Raw genomic sequence first — 23271 nt, forward strand, 5'->3', positions numbered from 1 at the left:
TACTCCGGTAACATGTTGTTCTTGGGCAACTCCTGCATCAAGCTAACAAGTTGGCAGTGTGGTTCTTTGAAATTAAGTAAGACTCGAGTCGTCGGTTCTGAGCTTGAGAGGCCGCTTACCCACCAAAATGTGCTTTAATTGATTGGTATCTCACAATAGCAGGATCTCTTTTCTACTGCATGGTGCAAAAACTACGCTGCTCTAATGTAAAAGCATAGCTTCCATAAGCTACTGCATTTCCGTGCCATCATGCAACTGCAAGCCCATGTTCACTAAGGTCTTCAGTCTGAGTCACAGACCCAGAATGGCAAATTCTTAAATGTTACTAAATATCTTTAAAATAAATATTTTCGACAAAAGAAGTCAACTTTTTGCTACTGAGCTTGTTTCTGTAGCTTTTCGCATAAATATTAATAATATGCCCTGTACATAGGGCGAGGTCGAACGCAACAGCGTTTAATAAGAACTTTCCTTTATAATTGCAGATTTCGCATTTATTTATCGTTTACCTTTTTGGTCGACTATATATTTGCTTGAATTCGTCCGTCCGTTCGTCCGTCTGCACGTATTGTTCTTCTGTAGATCCTATCTTCAATATCAATTATCGAATGGGTGACGTGTTGCGCGCACAACACCCATTCAGGTCTTTAATTAATCCAATGTCAAATAAACATATTAATAACAAAGTAAGTAGACACACGATCGAGAACGTAATCGCACAAAGTACTTGCAAGAAAATTCAATGATGTCATTTCCTGTGTGACGTCATCTGGCTAAAATTTGCGAGATTTTTAAATTAAATATATTTTTTTGTATTCTCTTCTTATTTTTTATTATTATCCGCCTTAAAATTGTTGCAGTGTTATGTAACAATATTTTTACACCGTGGACAACCAAGGATTTTAGTTCAATCGTGTAGGTTTTTAACTCAACATAATATCATGGAACAGCATGTCGAACAAAATTATCGGTTCCTTGATTTTCTGCAAACGGATTTCGAAAAAGCGATCTATAAATAGTTATTTCATGTAGTTTCGGTTTAGTTAAAACATATTTATTTTTAAATTACAACGATTGTGCAACAAGTTATTACACCATTATATAAATCACTCTCGTTGGCACCATTTTACGCGAGAGTGTGGTCTTGTGTTGTGGTGGGACCCGGACAACCCGGAGAAAACCCGCATGTCCGGCTTGGTGATCGCATTCCAAACTCACATGCGCTTTAGTTTTGGTTTAATCGTACCTAATACATGACACACTCGTATCGGTATGTTAACAATTTAATCTTTTGGTGTTTGATTAAGGAATGGAGGTAAGGTTGTTTCATTTTACCAATAACTGAATTAATAATTTAAAAGCTGCAAGCTTGTAGTTCATGATGCTAACGATAAATTCAAAGCATAAACCCCCCAAAAATATCTAAATATCAACCAAAACTTCCACGATTTCTCCTCCAATATATATACTGTTATTACTAAAAGAAATAATAGTGTATATATATGTGGACTATTTCTTTCGTTGATTTTTGGTTGGTATTTAGTTTTTGGTGATTAAGTATTATGTTCCAATCAGTTTTTGTCTTGAGAATGTTTAGTTTTATTGTTTTTATTGCTGTTTTTTTTTTGGCGGGTGGTGGGGGTGGGGCGTTCAATAAGATGCGTCCTGTCAACGTAACTGCCGCCGATGCTGAAACCTGTATTGTGCCTCTGAAAGATGCTCTAGAGTGTTATGCTGTATTTCTGTCGTTGAAATGGTTTTGTTGACGAATCCAACCAGTGTATATGTGTATGCTGATATGAGTATGCCTCTTTGTTTACGCAGTATTTGAACAAGTTAACATTTGTATAAAATCTGCAGTTAATTGACCAAATAGTAAGCATTTTATTAAATGTTAACATTCGTTTCGAACTAGATGCACATAATAGTTCTTTTTCGTTTTTTGACGGTTACAATTATGAAATAGAATGTCAGACTAAATTATCAGGCGAAATTTTCTGCAAACGGATTTCGAAATATCGATCTATAAATAGCTATTACACATTAATTCCGCTATACGCGAGTACGTGTACATACCTTTTCCATTGTGTTTATAATTCGATCGATTGATGTTTGATTTGTGAATGGAGGTAAGAGTGTTTCGTTTTTACAATAACTGACTTATTATAATGTACAAGTTTGAAGTACATGATAATACTGATAAAAACACAGCATAGATATAACATATAACGTATACAAATAATGTTTTAAATGATGCTGAACATCCCGGCGGCATTATATTTCACAATTTCTGGTTAATTTACATCCTCATTTGATGTAAAAGGTACGTTTCAGACACAAAAAGCGCCATAAAAGCCGAAATCAATATGCCGACTGTTCAGAATTTCGCGAAAGCTAACAACTTTGTTTAAGCTGCACTCTCACAGATTTAATGTTTTGACAATTATTTATTTTTGTCTTGGAATGAGCATTTTTTGTGTAACTATCTGCAAACCAGTGATATTGATCAGACTGCTGACAAAAGATTAGATGGCAGTTTTTCATATTTCCGTTCGAAAATTAATGTTTTATGGCTAAAAAGGTTACTAACGGTTTAAGAAAAATGCATAAAACATCAATGTTTGAACTTAAATACGAAAATTTGCGATCTGATTTTTTCAGGGGTCTTTTATCACTGGTTTGCATATATTTACACAAAACGCTCATTCCAAGACAAAAAAGTCGTCAAAACGGTAAATCTTTGGAGTGCAGCTTCGTAACATGTCCATATAAAAAGATTAAACACATACAGCTAAAACAGGTGTCATACAGCTGAAACAGGTGTCTTGCATGTTGTTAGCAATACTGCAGTTCACAAGTATGTCCATTTTAGTTCCACATCAGTAAAGATTTAAAAGTTTACAACGATGACGTTAAAAAGGCTCTGAACATTCGAATCAATATGTCATTTATATAAAACATTCGTACACGGTGTATATTGCTTTTTTAGTATTATATTCTAGCTTTTTCGTTGGATAATTAAACATCTTGTAGGTTAAATTAGTTAAATGAACATTCTGTATCGGGGTTGGTCGTCGTGACTTTCACACGACGGGAAAGTTCATTTTAAATATTGTCACTTAAGTGTATGATAGAGTCCAACCACCCGAGTTATAGCATTATGAAGGGTCTTACTCTTTTATGATCCGTGGTATCATTATTGAATGTCAATCGAGGGGTCACACGATCGATTCTTTGCCGCACCACTAAAAATATAATCTGAGAGGGCGTTAAATTGGGGTCCCTTGCGACAGTGCTTAACACTGGTGCACGTTAAAGAACCAGAGTAGCTGTAGTACATTCTGTCTGTGCAATTTCCTACAAAAAACATAAAGTGACTAACAATGTTATCGGAACACTTGCTGAACGGGCCTTGCCCGAGTGCGAGTATAAATAAGCTTACACACCTTCCTGTCAGGTGCCCTGTATATAGAATATACATCGGAAGTAAAGGTATTTATCAATCAATTCCAGCGTATTGGCGGCATTTAATTTAGAGAGGTGACACTATAATAAACACACGCTTTATTTTTGCTTTACTTACTCAATTCGTGGGGTTCTAGTTGAATCTGTCAATTATGTTTAGTATGGTTCTCTGCAGTCACATGTTTAAAACTCTATTGTTAATTCTTTGTTTGGTTCGTTAGCCATAATGTTTATTGATTGGTCAATTTTATCTTATAAATTACTACTAGTCAATCAAATCATTTGAATGTGCAAACTAGTCAAAAGATAACCATTGGCATTGGACAATTTATCTAAGTGTTTACAATAATTTTGGCTGCTGGAGATTACAACGTTCACAAACCATTTCATAGTTTCAGTAGGGTCGTCGATTTAAAGGGAAGTAACTGCTACACGAAACAAACAATTGCTTTATAATTTAATGCAACCGCAAAATAACATTCGGAACTCCTCGGTCATTTTTTATCATAGGTTGATAAAATAATACGTCGTGAAAATTGGTCATTATTTCCCGCCATTTGTCAACACCATAATAGATAATTAGAACTTGGCATTTGTTTGGTATATATTGAGTTACTGATAACGGAGCTGTGTCCAGCCGTTTTTACAGGTTTAGGAAGATTTCCGAAAATTCAATATGATATTATACATATGTTTAGTCCATGTAAACAGCCGCTCAAAGTCTTCGACGATTTTTGTGTAGGCGACTCTACGCCAAAAAAAGTTCCCTATACGCCCATAATTGTGGCTAGTTTATGTTATGATGTATCGACATCAGGGTTATATTTTTATTGTTTGAACGTCAGGTTAAAATTAATTTCTGGTTTTATTGATATGTTGACAACTTAGGATGATAAGTGCTCACAGAGTGTAGTCCACCTAAATGGCCGTCAACTAGTCTTTTGACGATTTTTTTTAATATGGCAGACTTGTGACGTCACCATCCTAGCAAAAAGTAGCAAGCAGTCCTTGCGCAGAGAATCCTCGCGGCCACAATTTTGAAATTATTCGTTATAAATTCAAATTTCTACGCAAATATTATTGCCTACTATTAAACACATATTAAGTTATGTCAGTATGCCCCAAAAACATGTTATGTTATCATAAAACACAAGTGTTGATCATTTATCAAGTATCTCGATATCGGTAAATCTGGGACAAATCTGACTGGTTGTGTACATGTATAACAGTATTCGTGACCCATAATATATTAATGTGAAAATAACAACTCTAATGACAAATTAAATCCAGTTCAGATCACTGTCGGATAAAAATTGAAAAACTTTGTCATTATTATTCAACATCAATGCATATTATTACAGTATATCATTTCGCCCGTTGTTAAATGGTAGAGAGTTGTAGCGTTACAGGGATACATAAGAAATGACAAAATGATAAAAAAAGTATCCCTGATCGCTCATTATTGTAGCTATCACAGAGCACAAACCCATGACTGCTAGAACACTAGCACAGGGCTTTAACCGACTGAGCTAACCGGGAGGCTGGTTCTAACCCCCACACACTATGCACCAGTCAATTGTAGTCCAAATAATTGTACGTTGACGGATTTTTTTACGATTTTTGATATGGCAAATCCTTTATGTACAAATTGTTTTGTACCTAAAGTGGGTTGTTGTTCTGATATGGAGGGATTCAGGGTTAAAGCATATTGCATGTATAAACAGGGCTTTTTCTGCCCATTTTGGGAAAAAGACCCTAGACATTTTGGGAAATTTTGCGTCGTGAAAATGCGGAAATTGGGAAATTTACAGTGAAAAGAAAAAGCTGTCTAGTCTCCTGTGAATAAGGAAATGATTTAATATTAGTTTATTTTCCCTTTAAAAGACCCACAATGGCTGAAATATCAATCCTTGGGGTGTAAATATCTATTGCAATAAATCATGACATATAATAGTTCATATGTCTAAATGTAATGAAAATCAATGATTTCTGAGTTCAATTACCAAAAAAAACCTTACAATCACATAATTTATTAGGATGTTGAAAATGAACCAGTACAGGTAAAAAGAATTGATTGGGATTTTTTCCTGAAGATTGGGAAAAATATCTTATATTTTGCTTTGGGAATGGGTCCGATAGTCGGACCCGTGGGTACTATAGAAAAAGCCCTGATAAAATATCATAAAAACAAGAAATATTACTAAATAATGTTATTTTATAATTTAGTTCCGTACACAAAAAATAAATATCCAACGAATAATTATGAGTTTGATGGGGTTTTCTTCATTTCATTCTGTCAAAACATAACAATAGGCTGCAGTTCACAGTTTTCAACAATCGAAACATTTCGGCCATGGCCGAGTTGTTACGATTGTATTTATGAGGTCTATCATGAAGCTTGTCCGAGGTGGCCCAGTTATGACAATTGGGTCGAGTTGTTCCGCTCGGCATAATTGTTGTCTGTGTCAGTCAAGTTTCGTTTTATTTATGCTTCTTTTGTGCATATAGTTTTGTATTAACATGTAAAAATTTGAATATAAACCTTTTTTATCCATTTCAAACATTAAGTACTTCACTAAAAACAATTTCAATATTTTTCAAACCCACCCAGTTTTTGCCCAAACCCTCTTAGCAGTTCGTGATTGGAAGATTCCCGTAAAACATGTCTATTATGTTAGACTACAGTCAATTGTAACCACAGCCCCCCCCCCCCCCCCCCCCCCCCCCCAGGGCCCCAGATATTTAATCAACAATTGATTTTCATGACTTGACTTAGCCAAATCAGGCGGGGGATATCAATTCAACGAATTTGCTTGTTTCTTTAATTATTATCTGATAATCTTGCAATCATTATTAAAACTAAAAATTGTGTTATTTCAGTCAATAGTCAACATGGCATCGTCCGAACATTGGCGAAAAAAGGGAAATGAGCTATATGTAAGTGTAAAGGAAGGCCTTGCTCCCACAGTGAAGACAGAAAGGTACAAGCAAGCCATTCAATGTTACAATCGGGCCTTTGATATGGGAAAGACGGAAGATGATAAAACATCAGCAGCGAAAAACATTGGTACTTCTCGGTGTTTCTTGTTCTCCTTACCTGAAAATCATCATTTAATGCTTGAAAAAATATATCTGTAAGGTTTGTTATGTGTTGTAATTATACAGAGCATCAAATATAACTCCCATACTTGTAAGGTGCGAGTGAAATTTTACTATTGCGACTGACATTTGCCCCAGCTTACAAAAAATCATTTAACAGACTGATCATTTTGAGGTCAGTAGCCTAGGTCAATTCAGATCAGGATCAACAGACTTACAAAAACAGACAGTAGTTACAATAATTCTGAACAGTTTGACCTAGGATAGTTCAACAATAAAGTTCTGTGGTCAAGGTCACAGTTAACAGTCTCATGGACAAATTATCTACAGTTCAAATTTATTAACATTTTTCTGCACTTTTATAAAAAAAATGTGTAGCCATTAGTAATGGCTTTATGTTTCTGACAAAGTGGCACTCATGGGGTACAATGGGTCTTGTTTAAGTTGCTTACCAGAGTAATATTATTATGAATTAATTTAAGGTATGGCAAGTTGGCGACTGATGAAAGTTCATTCAGAGAGTGACTGTTACTCTCCACAGTACAGATACACCCTGTTCTATCACATCAAAGAAGCTTTCAAGTTCTTCTCCTTTGCCTACCAGCACGGCTTCAATGTAAAACCCCTCTCTTGGGTCACAGGTTAGTCATTTCTTTCTAATCTGCCTCCTGAAATGGCTTCAATGTGAAACCTCATGTATCCCTCAAATCAAAAAGGCATGTATTAGTTATTTTATCTGTTTAACAATCAGACAGTTCCTTGTCCTGTTTTTAGCTTGTCTGTAGTTCAAAGAAAATAGTCAAATATTGTCTATCCTTGGTGTTGTTGTCATTTTTGGCGTTTTCTTGTAAAAACTAGAAGCTTGGCCGTGACTCAAAAACTAGCTCCAAGATAATTTAATGATATAATATAGGAGTAAGCATGTTTGTCTGTTAGTCTTGTTTTTTTTAAACCAAGGTTTATGGATGGTTTCTCATGAAAGGGTCAACAGATAAAATGAATTTAAACAGTTTTTTTGTACACAAGTTAAGAAGTATGAAAAACTGGTCAAGTTTGACGTTGGTTATAATGTTTGGCCAATGTTATTGCCCTTTTCAAAGAAAGAGTTTCATCGAGGGGGCATATTTATCACAACTAAGACAGTTTTAGTTACACTTGTAGTCAGACATATGTTGGTACAGGTACACCAATGCCTATAACTCTGGCTTAAATAATTGTGAAATATGCCCTCTTAGGCCTAAAAGCAACAACATTCTGTTCCGGTTATCCGACTAAACCTACGAAATAGGCATTGACCCTACCATTTTATATAGTACTCAGTTAAAAAAAAAGAAAAAAGTAAAGTGTGTGTTTAATATGTAGTTTAAAACCTTGAAGGCTTTATTAAGATTACTTTTACACAATTCTTTAATGATGACAATAATGTTCTTACAAAAAGCCTCATAAAAAAATAAAAGTAAAAGAAGCCTACCTTCCTTCCATGTTTTCTGCAAGATTCCAACTCAAGATTTATTTTTTGTTAAAATGGCAAATGCTTAATGTAGACCATTATTGCATAACAATACAGGTGAAAAGGCACTCACATGTGTTTCCTTATATATTTTAAGGTGTTCTCACATCCTGTAGAGCATGCTGGGAAGATGTGGCGACCAATGTTCTTGATGTTTTTGACATAGAGCTGCGTTGCCAGGCGATATATGACATTGCCATGGCTATAGAGGTGAAGGAGGTCAAGAGTGAAGCCTTCCTAAAACTGGCAGAGTGCCAATTCCACAGAGGAATCGTGGCAATACAGGTAATTTAGGTATTGTATGACACTTTCACTTTTCAGGAATAAAATATTCATTTCAGAGTTTATACTATATCTATTTGCGACATAACATTATTTAAAAAAACAACTTTTTAAAGTTGCACTCTTATTCAAAATCAATACATACACATGTATAACAAACATCGTTATTGACTGATAAACCTTTAACTACTTCCTAAATAATGCATTTATGGAAAATATTAATTACTGATAACAAGATTGTAACCGTGTATTTTTATAGCAGAAAGCGCAAAAATATTAAATGATTGGTGAATGCTAAAAGATTTATTGTGGTCTACTATAGTCTCATAAGGTAGAAGTACTGTTGTTTATGCTCATTTCTTTCAAGTTAAACTCTGTATCTTTCATAAGAAACATTGTTTTCGACATTTATTCATCTTTTTTGGAATAGTAAAACATTATTAATTGTGGTAAATCTTATCTGGGAGTAAAAGTGCATCTTTAAGGAATCACAAGACGATATGTAATTGATCTTTTGCTGAAAAATTCATTTAAAATGACATAAAATAGTACTGAACAAAAATATTTTTTTCCAAAATCTATTGTTATAAAGTCATGTTAAATTAAAAAGGAAATGACAGCATTTATATTTTTGCCCAGCCGTGTGTGCACTGATGTTTGATTAGGACTGCAGAATTTAAATTTTTAAAACTGACTTACCACGTTTTGTTTTTATTCAAATGTTATTTTGTGTTTAAAGAACAGTGGGATATTAGTTATTCTACACATTATTAACAACAAGAGTACCACCTTACCATATTCTTCTAGGACAAGGATTACAAGAAATGCCTGAATGCCATGAGGGAGTGCTATATGCCGATCAATGAGGCAGGGAGGATCAGCCCAGAAGAGCAGATTCAAACAGAGGTTCGAGTCCTTGAGCAGGATGTCCTAATGCACACGTGCATGGCTGAGTCAATGCAGGCCAGAGATATAGGTGATATCGCATTTTAATTTTTGTCTTTTCATGCCTTTTGAAAATTCTCTGCATTGACTGGATTACATATGTTGTGTTAGCTGGACTAAGTATACATTATAATTGATTTTTGGTTGACTTAATGTCTTGATTTAGTTTTAGGCTGGTAATCAATCAAATCACTATTAAGTAAATGCATTTTCTAATATTTTATCCTGAGGTCAGGATGGCAGGGTTTTTTTTCCGCCTGTTGTAGAGATTGAAATTTGGCCCCCATTTCCCTCTTGAAAAAGTATATATTTTCCCCCAAATGAGGTGATTTTTTTCATCTTCCTTTTTGGAGGTCAGCATTGTTCTATAAACATTTAGCAATAAAGTGCCATTCATGAATATGAAGTTATATATGAATCATGTTAGTATTTTCCCCCCATTTTTTTGGCTAAAGCACTAATATTCCCAGGCCCTGCCACCATTCTCTAAAAAGTGGAAAAAAACAACTGCAGGGACATATGGAGGGGTTGGCTTAAAACAGGCAGGATTTTGACGAGTAACCTAGCTAGTCACACAGCCCTATGACCAAATGTCCCTTTGTGTAATTTCAGTATTTTGTTTTTCAGTATATTATTTTATATACACATGTACATTCATCTACAGAAGAAGAAGATTTATTACACATCCAATAAGCCATACGGCTTATGAGGACAAACACTATTAACAAATATTTACAATCGTACATACACATACATGATAAGGACAAGGCACACTATAATTGTTTAAACAATACTCTGAAATAAATAATGATACTTGTAATAGAAAGTTATCTAACATTGCAATAACTGTATACAGTTGTATTATTATAGAATAAGTCAGACTTGAATTGATAACAAAACCATTTAAAAGATGTTTACGTAATGGAATAAGATATTATGATGCTTGCATGCTTAGAATTATAACAATTAAATGATTTATAAATAGATATTGGTTGCATATGTTTATACATTAAAAGTCCAAGTCTATTAACATACCTAACCATGTAGGGGCAGACCTAGCCACTGGTCGAAAACGAAAGTGTGTCTAGGACGTGTACATATATATATATATTCACCCTCCTTTTCTGTCACAGCAAAACATTCCTTACTCCTTCCATGGTTCTCATTTCAGGTGACGCCCTATTTGAGAAGGTCCTGAGGGACGAGGAATCTCTTAACATTGACATGGTGTGGGAAGTTATTGATTGGTACAAACAGGCCTGTATCAGGACCAGGTAAACTATGGATTACCAGGGGCAATATTACAGAATCATCTTAAAGCTGCACTCTCACAGATTCACTGTTTTGATAACTTTAATGCCCCCGGAGGTGGGCATATTAAAATTGCACCATCTGTCCGTGCGTCTGACTCATTAAATCGTGTCGGGGCTGTAACTTTCTCGTGTATGGACTGATTTTAAAACAACTGGCCACATTGGTTCAACATACCATTACGAAGTGTCGCATGCAAGACCCATGGCAAGGTCATATTTAGTGTTTATTCACAATGGAATGCTGCATATAAGTACAATGAGTACATAGACTATAGCTTGTCATGTCCAGGCTGTAACTTTATCTTGTATGGACAGATTTTAGAATAACTTGCCACATGTGGTCGACATACCAAGACGAAGTGTCGCGTGCAAGACCCATGTCCCTACCTCTAAGGTCGGAAAGTCACATGTTATGCAAATTTCGTAATGACGTTTGCGCTAAAATAGATTTGCTTTCGGTTTTGTTGCAATTTGTAATTGCTATAAATGCAGCATTCTAAGGGGTTAAAAAGTATCAAAACGATTAACAGAAGTCATTTGGATATGATTACAAATAAATAAAATAACATCCCATTTAATAAGGGGTCTGATAAGATGGCTGGAGTAGAGTACAGTAGACAATTTCTATTAGGATAGTATGGCCTACGTTTGACATTGTATATTATTTTGATTTTCCATTTATTTTAAGTTTATCTCATAATTTCATAATAGTATTTTTTAATTTTATGGCACTTTTGTATGCAGGCATGAGACAGAAATCAAATATTGATGTATGTCCATTTTTTTGCAATATTTCCATGTTTTTTTATTTATACTTGCCCATATATTTTGTCAATGGAATAAAAATTTGCTAATAACTTCATGTACAATAAAATATTATGTTTTTTGCACGACAATGTGTTAATTAAATGCCAATCTAAGGCTCTTGAAGTGCTAATACCCCATGCGCTTCCACAGGGGCACTGCCCTGGACTTGTAAGGGGCCCTTTCCCGACCCCCTTAAACCCTGGTGAAAAAGTGGTGACAACTTTTTAGAACCCAGAACCTGAAACAATAGTCATTAACCATTAATTTTTGAATGTAAATATGAAAACTGTGATCTGCTTTTTTGTCAGCAGTTTTATATCACCAGTGTTTAGATAATAACACTAAAATTGGCTGTAACCGAGACAAAAAAATAAAAAAAAGTTTCAAAAGGTGCTTCTGTAATACAGACCAAGGTAGACAATGGAATACCATTTGAGTCAAAAACTCAATACTTCTGGTAGATAAAGGGTCAGAAAGATAGACATGTGCATGAAGATAATTGTTTCTTTCATGCTTTACGATGAAATATGGGGTTTTAACAGTGAAATAACAACAGTGAAAATATCAATTTGATATTTTCACTGCAAAATAAGGAGTGAAAATATCAATTTTCAGAACTACTTTTAAAATCCTTTGTTGTTACATGTACTTGCCTTGGTCAAAACAGAACACTGGACTTCAGTAAATTATGTTAAAAAAGGTTAAAAAAAAATAAATAAATATTTTATAAATTTAAATAAATATATAATTGGAAATTAACAACTTACCGTTTATTACCGGTTATCCCGTTTATCAAACATTTTACTGATCTTTGAAGCTGAATGTTCGAACATTTGCTTTCATTCCAAACAAATTACAGACAAAAACAACTGTTCGAACATAAATAAAATTTTATAGCATCGATCAAATGTATTTTGAACTGTTAACCGTTGTAGTACGTAAAATGAGCTTCCTGGAGAATTCACACAACAATTTACAGATAGATCCGATATTTTTTACCCCACCCACATCTCAAAATGTGTCAACAAACTAGCGTGGCATTTACTCTTCTGGAAAACAAACATTTTAAAGTGAAACAGACTGGTCTCTGACAGTAAGATGACTGTATATTAACTTACTATAAAAACACGCGTATATGCAGTCTTAAACTAAGAAGAATGGTTAAAATCCAATGAGTATCCACATTTGTTTTGCTAACACATTTGACCTTCCAAATTTTCATTCTATAAATAGCGGCGTAGTAATTTGGTTAAAATAAAAAGTGTTTTCATTATTTTTTGGAACATTAGTAAGTAAAAGTAAAAAAGTTGACAGCTATAATTATGCATGAGGGGCGCCCCACGGGTAGCGGCGTAAAGCCCACCCTTTTCAAAAAAGGGGGTAATTCAGAAATAAATAAAAAAACAAATAAAACTCCGAAAATAAGCATAAAAGAAACAGAAAATTTGTTTATTTCAGTGTAAGATCATATTTAATTTCACTAGTGATCATAAAAAAACTACATTTTCACTCCAGGCTTCGCCACTCGTGAAAATATGTTTTTCTATGACACTCGTGAAATAAAATACGATCTTACACTGAAATAAACAAATATCCTCTATGTAACATCAAACTTTTTAGTTATTAGTATTTAAATAGTTATATATCAAACATATATAATGGCGTTATTTCATTATTTTATTTATGATATAAATTTCTGTATTATTTATCATTCTCCAGGGACATCACAGAGGTTGAACTGGAGGCAATAAGCCTAAGCCGTCTAGGCCGCGTGTATGGCCGCGTCCTTAAGCTGAAGTACAAAGCCAAGGAGTACTACAAGCTTGCCATTCAACTGGCTCATTCCATGTACCCCCGCACTTTTGTTCTAGAAGGTAAGCTCATTAGATGTTTCCCTCATTCCAGTTACCCTCACACTTTTATAGAAGAAGGTAGGCTCATTCCATTTACCCCACTCTTTTAAGCAGTAGGTAGGCTCATTCCATGTAACCCTGCACTTTTGTAGTAGAAGGTAGGCTCATTCCATGTCCTCCTGCACTTTTGTAGTAGAAGTTAGGCTCATTCCATGTACTCCTGCACTTTTGTAGTATAAGGTAGGCTCATTCCATGTACCCCACACTTTTGTAGTAGAAGGTAGGCTCATTCCATGTTTTCCTGCACTTTTGTAGTAGAAGGTAGGCTCATAACATGTACCCCAGCACTTTTGTAGTAGAAGGTATGCTCATTCCATGTACCCCTGCACTTTTGTAGTAGAAGGTAGGCTCATTCCATTTACCCCTGCACTTTTGTAGTAGAAGGTAGGCTCATTCCATGTTCTCCTGCACTTTTGTAGTAGAAGGTAGGCTCATTTCATGTACCCCTGCACTTTTGTAGTAGAAGGTAGGCTCATTCCATGTACCCCTGCACTTTTGTAGTAGAAGGTAGGCTCTCTCCATTTACCCTCACACTTGTGTAGAAGAAGGTAGGCTCATTCCATGTACCCCCACTCTTTTGTAGAAAAAGGTAGGCTCAATTCAGGTACCCCTACACTTTTGTGGTAGAAGGTAGGCGCATACCATGTACCCCTAACACTAGGGGTAGTTAGGTCCAAAAATGTGTTGGTTACTAGATCATCTGTGGTGTGCTCTGGGATGTTTTCTGTTCAGTTTCAGTCAATTAATTTACCAAAATGTTATTATATTGTATGAATATTGTATGTTTGACAGTGCTGTAGCCAGTCTTGATAGGTATGCTGTATAGTGCGTCCTGGCAAGGACTTATGGTTAATAGGCCCGTGGTCCTGGGCGACACTTTCGGCTAAAAACCAAATAATTTTATTGGCACTTTGAAAATACTTCTATGTTAGGGAGAATCCCACAATCACAAAATATCTGTGCGGTCTATTGGAATGTTTTTATGAATAAACATTAAAGCCAACCCATCTAGTCAAGTGTCTTTCATGGTTGATCGTGTCCATTATATGAGTCTTCTTAAAGTACTGAAACTGCGTTCAAACAGGAACCCACAGGTAAAATTAACTGAAAAATTGCATTGATGTTAAGACACAGGTTTTTTTTAATGTTTTCATTTGAGTGTTCGCATCTAATAAATTTACTTGCAAATTTGCTTGTCATAGGAAGATCATTTGAAATTGTTTGTTTGCTTTTGTCTTCAATGCTACATGTAAGGTGGTCATGGTTTCCATATTAAACGTCATCCAACTGTTCAGGAAAACCAGAAGTAAGGTGTTGAATTACGTGGTATAAAATTAGATAGAAGTGATTATGCTTATAATGGTCCAACACTGATTTTTTTACCGGAATTTGTCCTGTGGTTTCATCTACCAACAATCCGTGGTTTCCCTGGCACTACAATATTTATTTGGTTGGGAAGTTTTTCATCATATGTGCTTTAATCCAGTCCATAAAGAAGTTAAAATTGCTATCCTCACATTTTTGATCTTTTAACCACCGTTCTCTAAGGGCTATTCCATTTAAACATATGACCCCGGGGGTAAGGCACTTTTAAAATATACCACCCCCCTACAGAAGCAAATTTACTCTTTAGGGATCCAAATTTGCGGAAAAAGACACCCACCCATATACTATTTAAATAATTGCCTTCCCCCCCGTGGGTTATGTTTTACTGGAATAGCCCTAAGAGGAAATCCTCGTGATGAAAGTTTTATAACTTCAATTATGGCCATAAGAACATGTTTGATTTCGATTATTTTATCGGAATAATCTGTGCTCAACGACACATTTTTTTATTCCGTTTTTCCTGTACAAACTGTTTATAAACATCACATCAGCGGTTACCGCATCAATGTGTTTTAGAACAGTTAGAACAATTAAACCAAAATTGCTTAATCCAGACAAACACCTGTAAAGAGTATGGAATAAAACACTGGAGCATGCAAAGTAGTTACGACATGAAGTGATAAATATCGCTGCTGTCTGCTTTCTAATTTTGCATCACAACAAATAGTTTTTATAATAAAGACGTTTTATTTATAGGTAGTACTAGTTTAATACAGTTCTTCACAATGTAAGTCATAATGTAATGATTTTGTAGCCCTTACGTACATCGACCGTCAATCTTCGCAATGAAGAGAAGCATACCACTAAAAATGTGTCCAGGTCAATAAAAAAAACCCAGAAGCGATTGAGAAACAACCAATTCTTGCCCTGTACGTAGCAATGTCTACCATTGTAGGCTAAATTTCATGCGGAATCTATTGAACAATAGCGAGGATGGTGCCTCAACTTGCCTCAGCTACAACATTTTGCATAATTATTTGTACATAGTTCTGTTATATTGTAGTGGTGTCTCGAATTCAGATGCAAATTTTAATATTTTTCATTGCCTTTTTATGTATTTTTTTTTATTTTTGCTCTGAAAATTTTAACCTAGGCAGCTTGGTGTGCCTCAGTGTGGCTACGGCGCTGGTAGAAGGTAGGCTCATTCCTTGTACCCTCATCCTTTTGTAGTAGAAAGTAGGATCATTCCATGTACCCCCTTACTTTTGTAGTAGAAGGTAGGCTCATTCCATGTACCCCCACATATTTGTAGTAGAAAGTAGGATCATTCCATGTACCCCCTTACTTTTGTAGTAGAAAGTAGGATCATTCCATGTACCCCCACATATTTGTAGTAGAAGGTGTGATCATTCCATGTACCCCCTTACTTTTGTAGTAGAAGGTAGGCTCATTCCATGTACTCCCACATATTTGTAGTAGAAAGTAGGATCATTCCATGTACCCCCCTTACTTTTGTAGTAGAAAGTAGGATCATTCCATGTACCCCCACATATTTGTAGTAGAAGGTGTGATCATTCCATGTACCCCCTTACTTTTGTAGTAGAAGGTAGGCTCATTCCATGTACCCCCACATATTTGTAGTAGAAGGTGTGATCATTCCATTTACCCCCTTACTTTTGTAGTAGAAAGTAGGATCATTCCATGTACCCCCTTACTTTTGTAGTAGAAGGTAGGCTCATTCCATGTACCCCCACATATTTGTAGTAGAAAGTAGGATCATTCCATGTACCCCCTTACTTTTGTAGTAGAATGTAGGATCATTCCATGTACCCCCTTACTTTTGTAGTAGAAGGTAGGATCATTCCATGTACCCCCGCATATTTGTAGTAGAAGGTGTGATCATTCCATGTACCCCCTTACTTTTGTAGTAGAAGGTAGGCTCATTTCATGTACCCCCACATATTTGTAGTAGAAGGTAGGATCATTCCATGTACCCCTGCATTTTGTAGTAGAAGGTCCCATGTACCCCACACTTTTGTTGTAGCAGAAGGTAGGATCATTCCATGTACCAAACACTTTTGTTGTAGCAGAAGGTAGGATCATTCAATTTAACCCGCAATTTTGTGGTAGTAGGTAAAAATGATAAAATGGGGGACAGGGTTATGTCGGTGACTTGTACCCAGATTAAGAGAAAAATATTCTTATAATACTCTTTTTAATTTGAATGTTAAGAGAGAAAGAATCAAACACATGTGTTTTGTTGCGTCAATTTCTGTGGTTCTTCACATTTTTGGTCATGTAATTTCTATGCTCCCTCACAATGTTAGTATATTGCAAAGGTGGTAATTCAAGTACTATTTACCAAGATTTTTGTCAATTTTAGAAAACAGAACATCATTTATGATATTATATTGTTTAATTCACTTCAGGGACATGAACTGCTATTGCATTAGCATTATGAAAAATGAACAACTCTGCATTTAAGTGCCCCAGAATTATAATTCTGGCAGATGCACAACTTCACATCTTGTGTCTGAAGATCTTTGTAATAATGTTCCAAGTTTAATTCAATTCCCTCATGTAGTTTTTGAGTTCTTCAAACAAAGAATAATATAAATAAAAAGAAGACTGACAAATACAGTATTTGCCATCCAACTGGAACCATATTATGTAATTCATTCTCATAAAAAAACCAGGGTTAAAAACTTTCACTCAGTTGAGGGATTTAGGGCCATCGGATTTAGGGCCATTATGGCCCTCTTGTTATAATAAATTGGAGGTATTGTCAACCTAAAGCTTAACTGTCGTTATTGTCTGCGGCATTGTGGAAAAACCTTAATCTACAAGGTGGTACCTAACAATTCTTGATAAACATACCTATTTTTTATATATAGTATGTATGCATTGTGCTGTTTGTGGAGTTTTGTGCTGTTCTGTTATGTTTCTTGTTTGTGATTTTATGTTCTATGTCTTTGGCGTTTACCCAGTGCCACTAAACTGGGTTTATTTAAAAAAAAATTCTACTGAGCTTGTTTCTGTAGCTTTTTGCATAAATATTGGCCATTACTATACAGGCAACATATTTAAAATAAATAAAACTCTGAACAAATGTTTTCAAAGAGTATAAGTATCTATCATGTGTATGTATCCGGTACGGATAGAAAAATCCGACCCTTGGGCGCGTGCATAAGCTGGTAAAGAGGCTTGCCGAGTAACCGGCTTTGCAGCTTGCCTGAGGGTCGGATTTATCGATCAGGACCGGAAAAACCTGATTGATATTTTTTCTTGCATATCTAAAAGTATCAAATTGTGGAAAAAATGACGTAGAAAACGCACTTTGATACATTTCACCAAAACATGAGTGCGACGTTGTTTACTGAAATCACATTTTTTACGATTATTTATTTTCAATTTAAAAGTCTTGCATACATATATATTTGATTGCGTTTTATTGAAATGGCATAATATACTTTTCATAAACCTTACAATAAAAGAAATAAGAAGTGGCGCATTGTTGTGCGTGACTCATCTAACATGGGGTATGTAAGACAGGTTTTTCCAGCACTGGTCACATGACCGGAAACGCTCGTCCGGTATACAAGAAAATATGCTCATGCACAGCAAGGCCCTTAAGTATGTCTTAAATAGTGGCACATTATGCCCTTTGTCAAATGTAAAAAAAACCTCAGAAGGCAAAGCCTTATTATTTGCTCTTGAGGTGCTCCTGCTGATCAAAACTTGTTCTCCTGATATGTTTTTTACTTACATTTGTTTTTTTTCAGACTGGTTCCAAGAGGCCACCACTAGCCTTGCTGAGTACCAGTCTGAAACGGTTCAAGCTGAAGAAGAAAGAAAAGCTGCTGAAAAGAAAGAGGTCCTGAAAACTCTGGAGAAAGAAATAAAACTACTGGACTCAAAGGTGGATGTAAGTCATGACGAATTCCTGAAGTTTGTGTACAATAAATTCCCACCAAAGGACAAATCCAAAAAACTGGTTCTTCCGAAACAGACGGAAAGTGATAGGCTCACAAAAATAAAAAAGACGCTTCAAAAAGCAGTTGTTCATTACCATCCAGATAGCATTGATGAGAAGTTAGAAGGGCAGAAGTGGAAGGTTTTGTCCGAGGAGATTACAAAGTGTCTCACAAGGAGGTACGAAACAATGAAGGGATAGAAGAGTTTAAGAACTTTTGAAACAATCAGAATAGTTTTAAGAACTTGAGATAGAATTTGTAAGAACCTGGGATAGTCTTGAAAAGAATAGTTGATAGAATTTGAAGAGTTTTAAGAAGTTGAGATAGAATGAGTATAGTTTAAGGAAATTGAGATAGAATTTGAAGATTTTTAAGAACTTTACATAGAATTTAAAGATTTTCAGATCTTAAAATCAATTTTTAACTCAAGACTCAAAGTTGCAAATCTTAAATTGGTATTTGGTGAGGAACAGTTATAAACATTGCTTCATGTTACAGATGACATGTTTAATAAGTATTTACACATTTTTTTTGTCAACATTTACTGTATATAATATATTTGTAACATTAACAAAAGTTTCTTTTCTGAGCCAGTGTCTCAAATTCAAGATAAATGGTGTATAAATGTGCTCAGAACTTACAGAACAGTTTCAAGCTTGAATTACTGAGAGAGAAAAACTTGTGGAAGAAAAGTTTTCAGAACTTTTAAAAGCTTGTGAAAAAAACTGGAGACAGATGATTTTTTTATGTAATAAATTTGAGATAGAAGTTTTGTAAATATGAAATAGAACTTTTTTATAACTTGAGATAGATATTGAAAGAAATTGTTAGCTTGTCTGTTTTATTTTTCAAAAAATAAAAGTCAGGGTATTGTTTTAGCCTCTGTGTCTTTGGTTTTTTTGTCAGCATTGACTACGTTGGAGTGCAATTTGAGTAATCTTGACCTTTACTCAACAACTGCTTTAGTGTTAAAATAAAAATTGTAACTCATGTTGCCAGAGACAATACACATACTTACAGCAAGGCTTGTAACTCTTGCTGTAATACTTATTGAGTTATACCCCTTGTTTGACTGAGAGAGAAAAAAACAACACAGATGAGTGTTGGTGTTCCCTGTGCAGCCATTTTGTTCTGAACTTGAGATTGTACTTCATTAGTTTTTCAGAACTGAAATAAAACTTGTTCTTCATTAAACATTAGATAAAATTATGTTTTAAGTTGAACTAACAGCCAATAATGTGGTTAGCGTTTGTGATTATAAAAATGGTGATAATGTTTTATGGGCCTTGTGGGCTATTTGTTGCTTTTTTGTGATTTTTAGCATGAAGTGTATTTTTTTGAATTTGGTGAAATGTCTAGTCCATGATACACATAAGAATTATCAAGCCTCAAAGTTACCTTTATTTCTCAAATTCCTTTTTTCAAGTTTTTTTTTTAAATTAAAAAAAGAATGTTGGACATATTTTGAGAATAAACTGCATTTTGTTATTATTTTATTCATCATGAATATCATTTTGTAGAATTTTGAAACTTTTTTGTATAAATTTCAATTTTGTTCGAAGTTTTTGTTTCAATTTAATGTTCCTTATTATATACTGTGTAGTCTATATTTTTAAGAATCAACGCTTATTTTTAAAATGTAGGTAGAGTGTATATTATTGACATAGTTAAATCAACTGTTTGCTAAATAAAGTTTTATTCCAGGGACAAAGTTGGATTTAATCAGATAATGCCAGTTATTTTGGTTTCTAAATCACAGGCACTAGCATCTGTAAATTTCACAATTTTAGTGTTTTTTTCTATTTTAACAATCATAAGGGTGCTGGCCCTACTCACATGAAAGTTCCTCCTTTGCTTACAAAACATCTAAGATTTATCAACTCCAGTTTTATGGATCATAACATATAATGTAAAAATCAACTCACAAAATTTGAATTATGCGTGATTTTAATACTGCATCAGCTTAAACATAATTAGTATAATCTTTACATATATATTTGATATTGAAATAGAAATGAAAAAGAATTTCCTGTATTAAAAAAGAAATGTGCATATCTTTAAACTGTGACATAGGATTTTCTTGCATTCCGGAAGTGTTCCTGATCATGTGACCAGTGCGCTGGCATTGTTGGGAAAAAAAACGCCTTATGATGTCAGTAAACAACGTCGCACACGCATTTTGGTGAAATGTACAAAAGTGTGGTTTTTACGTCAATTTTCTCACAAATTGATAATTTTAGATATGCAAGAAAAAATATCAATCATGTTTGTCCGGTCCAGATTGAAAAATCTGACCCTCGGGTACGCTGTGTGCCCGCTAAAAAGGCTTGCTGGATTTTCTATTGACCGGAAACACATGATAGATACTTAAATTAATAGAAAACCATTTTTATATTTGAAACCTTAATACCCATTATTGGATATTGCAGGAAAATCATACTTGTGTAACTTTACTTTATCATGGTGGGTTCTTTTCAAAGTATTTTATATATATACAAATGTGCTCTTTCAGTGCTTTGTGTGTGCTACATAATAATTCTTTTATTGCTTTTATGTTTTTTTGTAATCTTTTTATGATGAAAAATATAATGTCTTTCTTGTCTGCATGTTTTTAATGTTACTTGTAAATGTTTGTATAAATACTTTCTTGTTAAAATGTTAATTTTTTTGAATAAACATGCTTCAAATTGGATTTTGAGGAACAACTTGGGCTTTGTTTTATTGGCAGAATTTTTTTTAATGATAATTTTTGGCAAGTCAGTTTTTGTCATGTTGCGAAAGCCTTAGTATCATTGTCGTAATACCGAAACTTAAAACTGCACTCTCACAGATTGAACGTTTTGACAACTTTTTTTGTATTGGAACGAGCCAATTTTTTTGAAAATCCTTAGAAACCAGTTATACAAGACTGCTGACAAAAAATCAGATAGCAGGTTTTTATATTTAAGTACAAAAAATAATGTTTATGTAAGCCATAAAAGATTAATTTTCATACAGAAATATGAAATTCTACGATCTAATTTTTTGTCAGCAGTCTTATTTCATTGGTTTGCAGATACAGAAAAATTTGCCCTCTCTAAAAAATAAAGAGTTTTAATAATGGTAAATCTTTAAGAGTGCAGCTTGAAACGTTGACCATGACCTTAATGGATACATGCATTTCCAGAGACAGTTAGTACAAACATGTCTGACAAGGACCATAACTCTGGCTCCATTAATTGTTCGGTCATGCATCTTGTTCAACCAAAGAAAAAAGACAAGCGTTGGCGCTTACTACCTAGCGCTCATGGTAATACGCAGAGATCATGGTAACATGCAGAAAACTTTAATAGCTATAAAAAGTAGTGTTTGCCTTGAATTATCCAATGTGTAAAACATAATGTGACAGTATCAGTATTATCCAATGTGTAATACTTAATGTGACAGTATCAGTATTATCCAATGTGTAATACTTAATGTGACAGTATCAGTATTATCAAATGTGTAATACTTAATGTGACAGTATCAGTATTATCAAATGTGTAATACTTAATGTGACAGTATCAGTATTATCCAATGTGTAATACTTAATGTGACAGTATCAGTATTATCCAATGTGTATACATTATGTGACAGTATCAGTATTATCAAATGTGTAATACTTTATGTGACAGTATCAGTATTATCAAATGTGTATACATTATGTGACAGTATCAGTATTATCCAATGTGTAATACTTTATGTGACAGTATCAGTATTATCCAATGTGTATACATTATGTGACAGTATCAGTATTATCAAATGTGTAATACTTTATGTGACAGTATCAGTATTATCGAATGTGTATACATTATGTAATAATATCAGTATTATCAAATGTGTATACATTATGTGACAGTATCAGTATTATCCAATGTGTAATACTTTATGTGACAGTATCAGTATTATCCAATGTGTATACATTATGTGACAGTATCAGTATTATCCAATGTGTAATACTTTATGTGACAGTATCAGTATTATCCAATGTGTATACATTATGTGACAGTATCAGTATTATCCAATGTGTAATACTTTATGCGACAGTATCAGTATTATCAAATGTGTAATGCATTATGTGACAGTATCAGTATTATCCAATGTGTAATACTTTATGTGACAGTATCAGTATTATCCAATGTGTATACATTATGTGACAGTATCAGTATTAGCAAATGTGTAATACTTTATGTGACAGTATCAGTATTATCCAATGTGTATACATTATGTGACAGTGTCAGTATTATCCAATGTGTAATACATTATGTGACAGTATCAGTATTATCAAATGTGTAATACTTTATGTGACAGTATCAGTATTATCCAATGTGTATACATTATGTGACAGTATCAGTATTATCCAATGTGTAATACATTATGTGACAGTATCAGTATTATCGAATGTGTATACATTATGTGACAGTATCAGTATTATGGAATGTGTAATACTTTATGTGACAGTATCAGTATTATGGAATGTGTATACTTTATGTGACAGTATCAGTATTATCCAATGTGTATACATTATGTGACAGTATCAGTATTATCCAATGTGTATACATTATGTGACAGTATCAGTATTATCCAATGTGTAATACATTATGTGACAGTATCAGTAT

The 23271-nt window shown here is 34.2% G+C and overlaps 1 protein-coding gene across 5 annotated transcripts; it reads left to right on the plus strand.

Moving 5' to 3' along the window:
- The first annotated feature begins 1130 nt into the window (after window positions 1-1130).
- Window positions 1131-21344, plus strand: LOC128240560 (uncharacterized). Of its 5 annotated transcripts, none has more exons than XM_052957402.1 (8): window positions 1131-1270; window positions 6346-6532; window positions 7047-7205; window positions 8172-8359; window positions 9164-9332; window positions 10473-10575; window positions 13141-13295; window positions 18443-21344. In XM_052957402.1, exons 2-8 carry the CDS (start codon window positions 6358-6360, stop codon window positions 18832-18834), a joined length of 1341 nt encoding a protein of 446 aa, XP_052813362.1. In that variant the 5' UTR covers window positions 1131-1270; window positions 6346-6357; the 3' UTR covers window positions 18835-21344. The 5 variants fall into 5 exon arrangements, with proteins under 5 accessions (XP_052813362.1, XP_052813539.1, XP_052813231.1 ...); XM_052957271.1 differs by having other exon boundaries at window positions 1159-1315; XM_052957344.1 differs by lacking the exon at window positions 1131-1270 and adding an exon at window positions 2050-2129.
- The last annotated feature ends 1927 nt before the right edge of the window (window positions 21345-23271 follow it).

The sequence above is a fragment of the Mya arenaria genome, chromosome 1, assembly GCF_026914265.1.
Source record: "Mya arenaria isolate MELC-2E11 chromosome 1, ASM2691426v1".
In the NCBI taxonomy this organism is placed as follows: Eukaryota; Metazoa; Mollusca; class Bivalvia; order Myida; family Myidae; genus Mya; species Mya arenaria.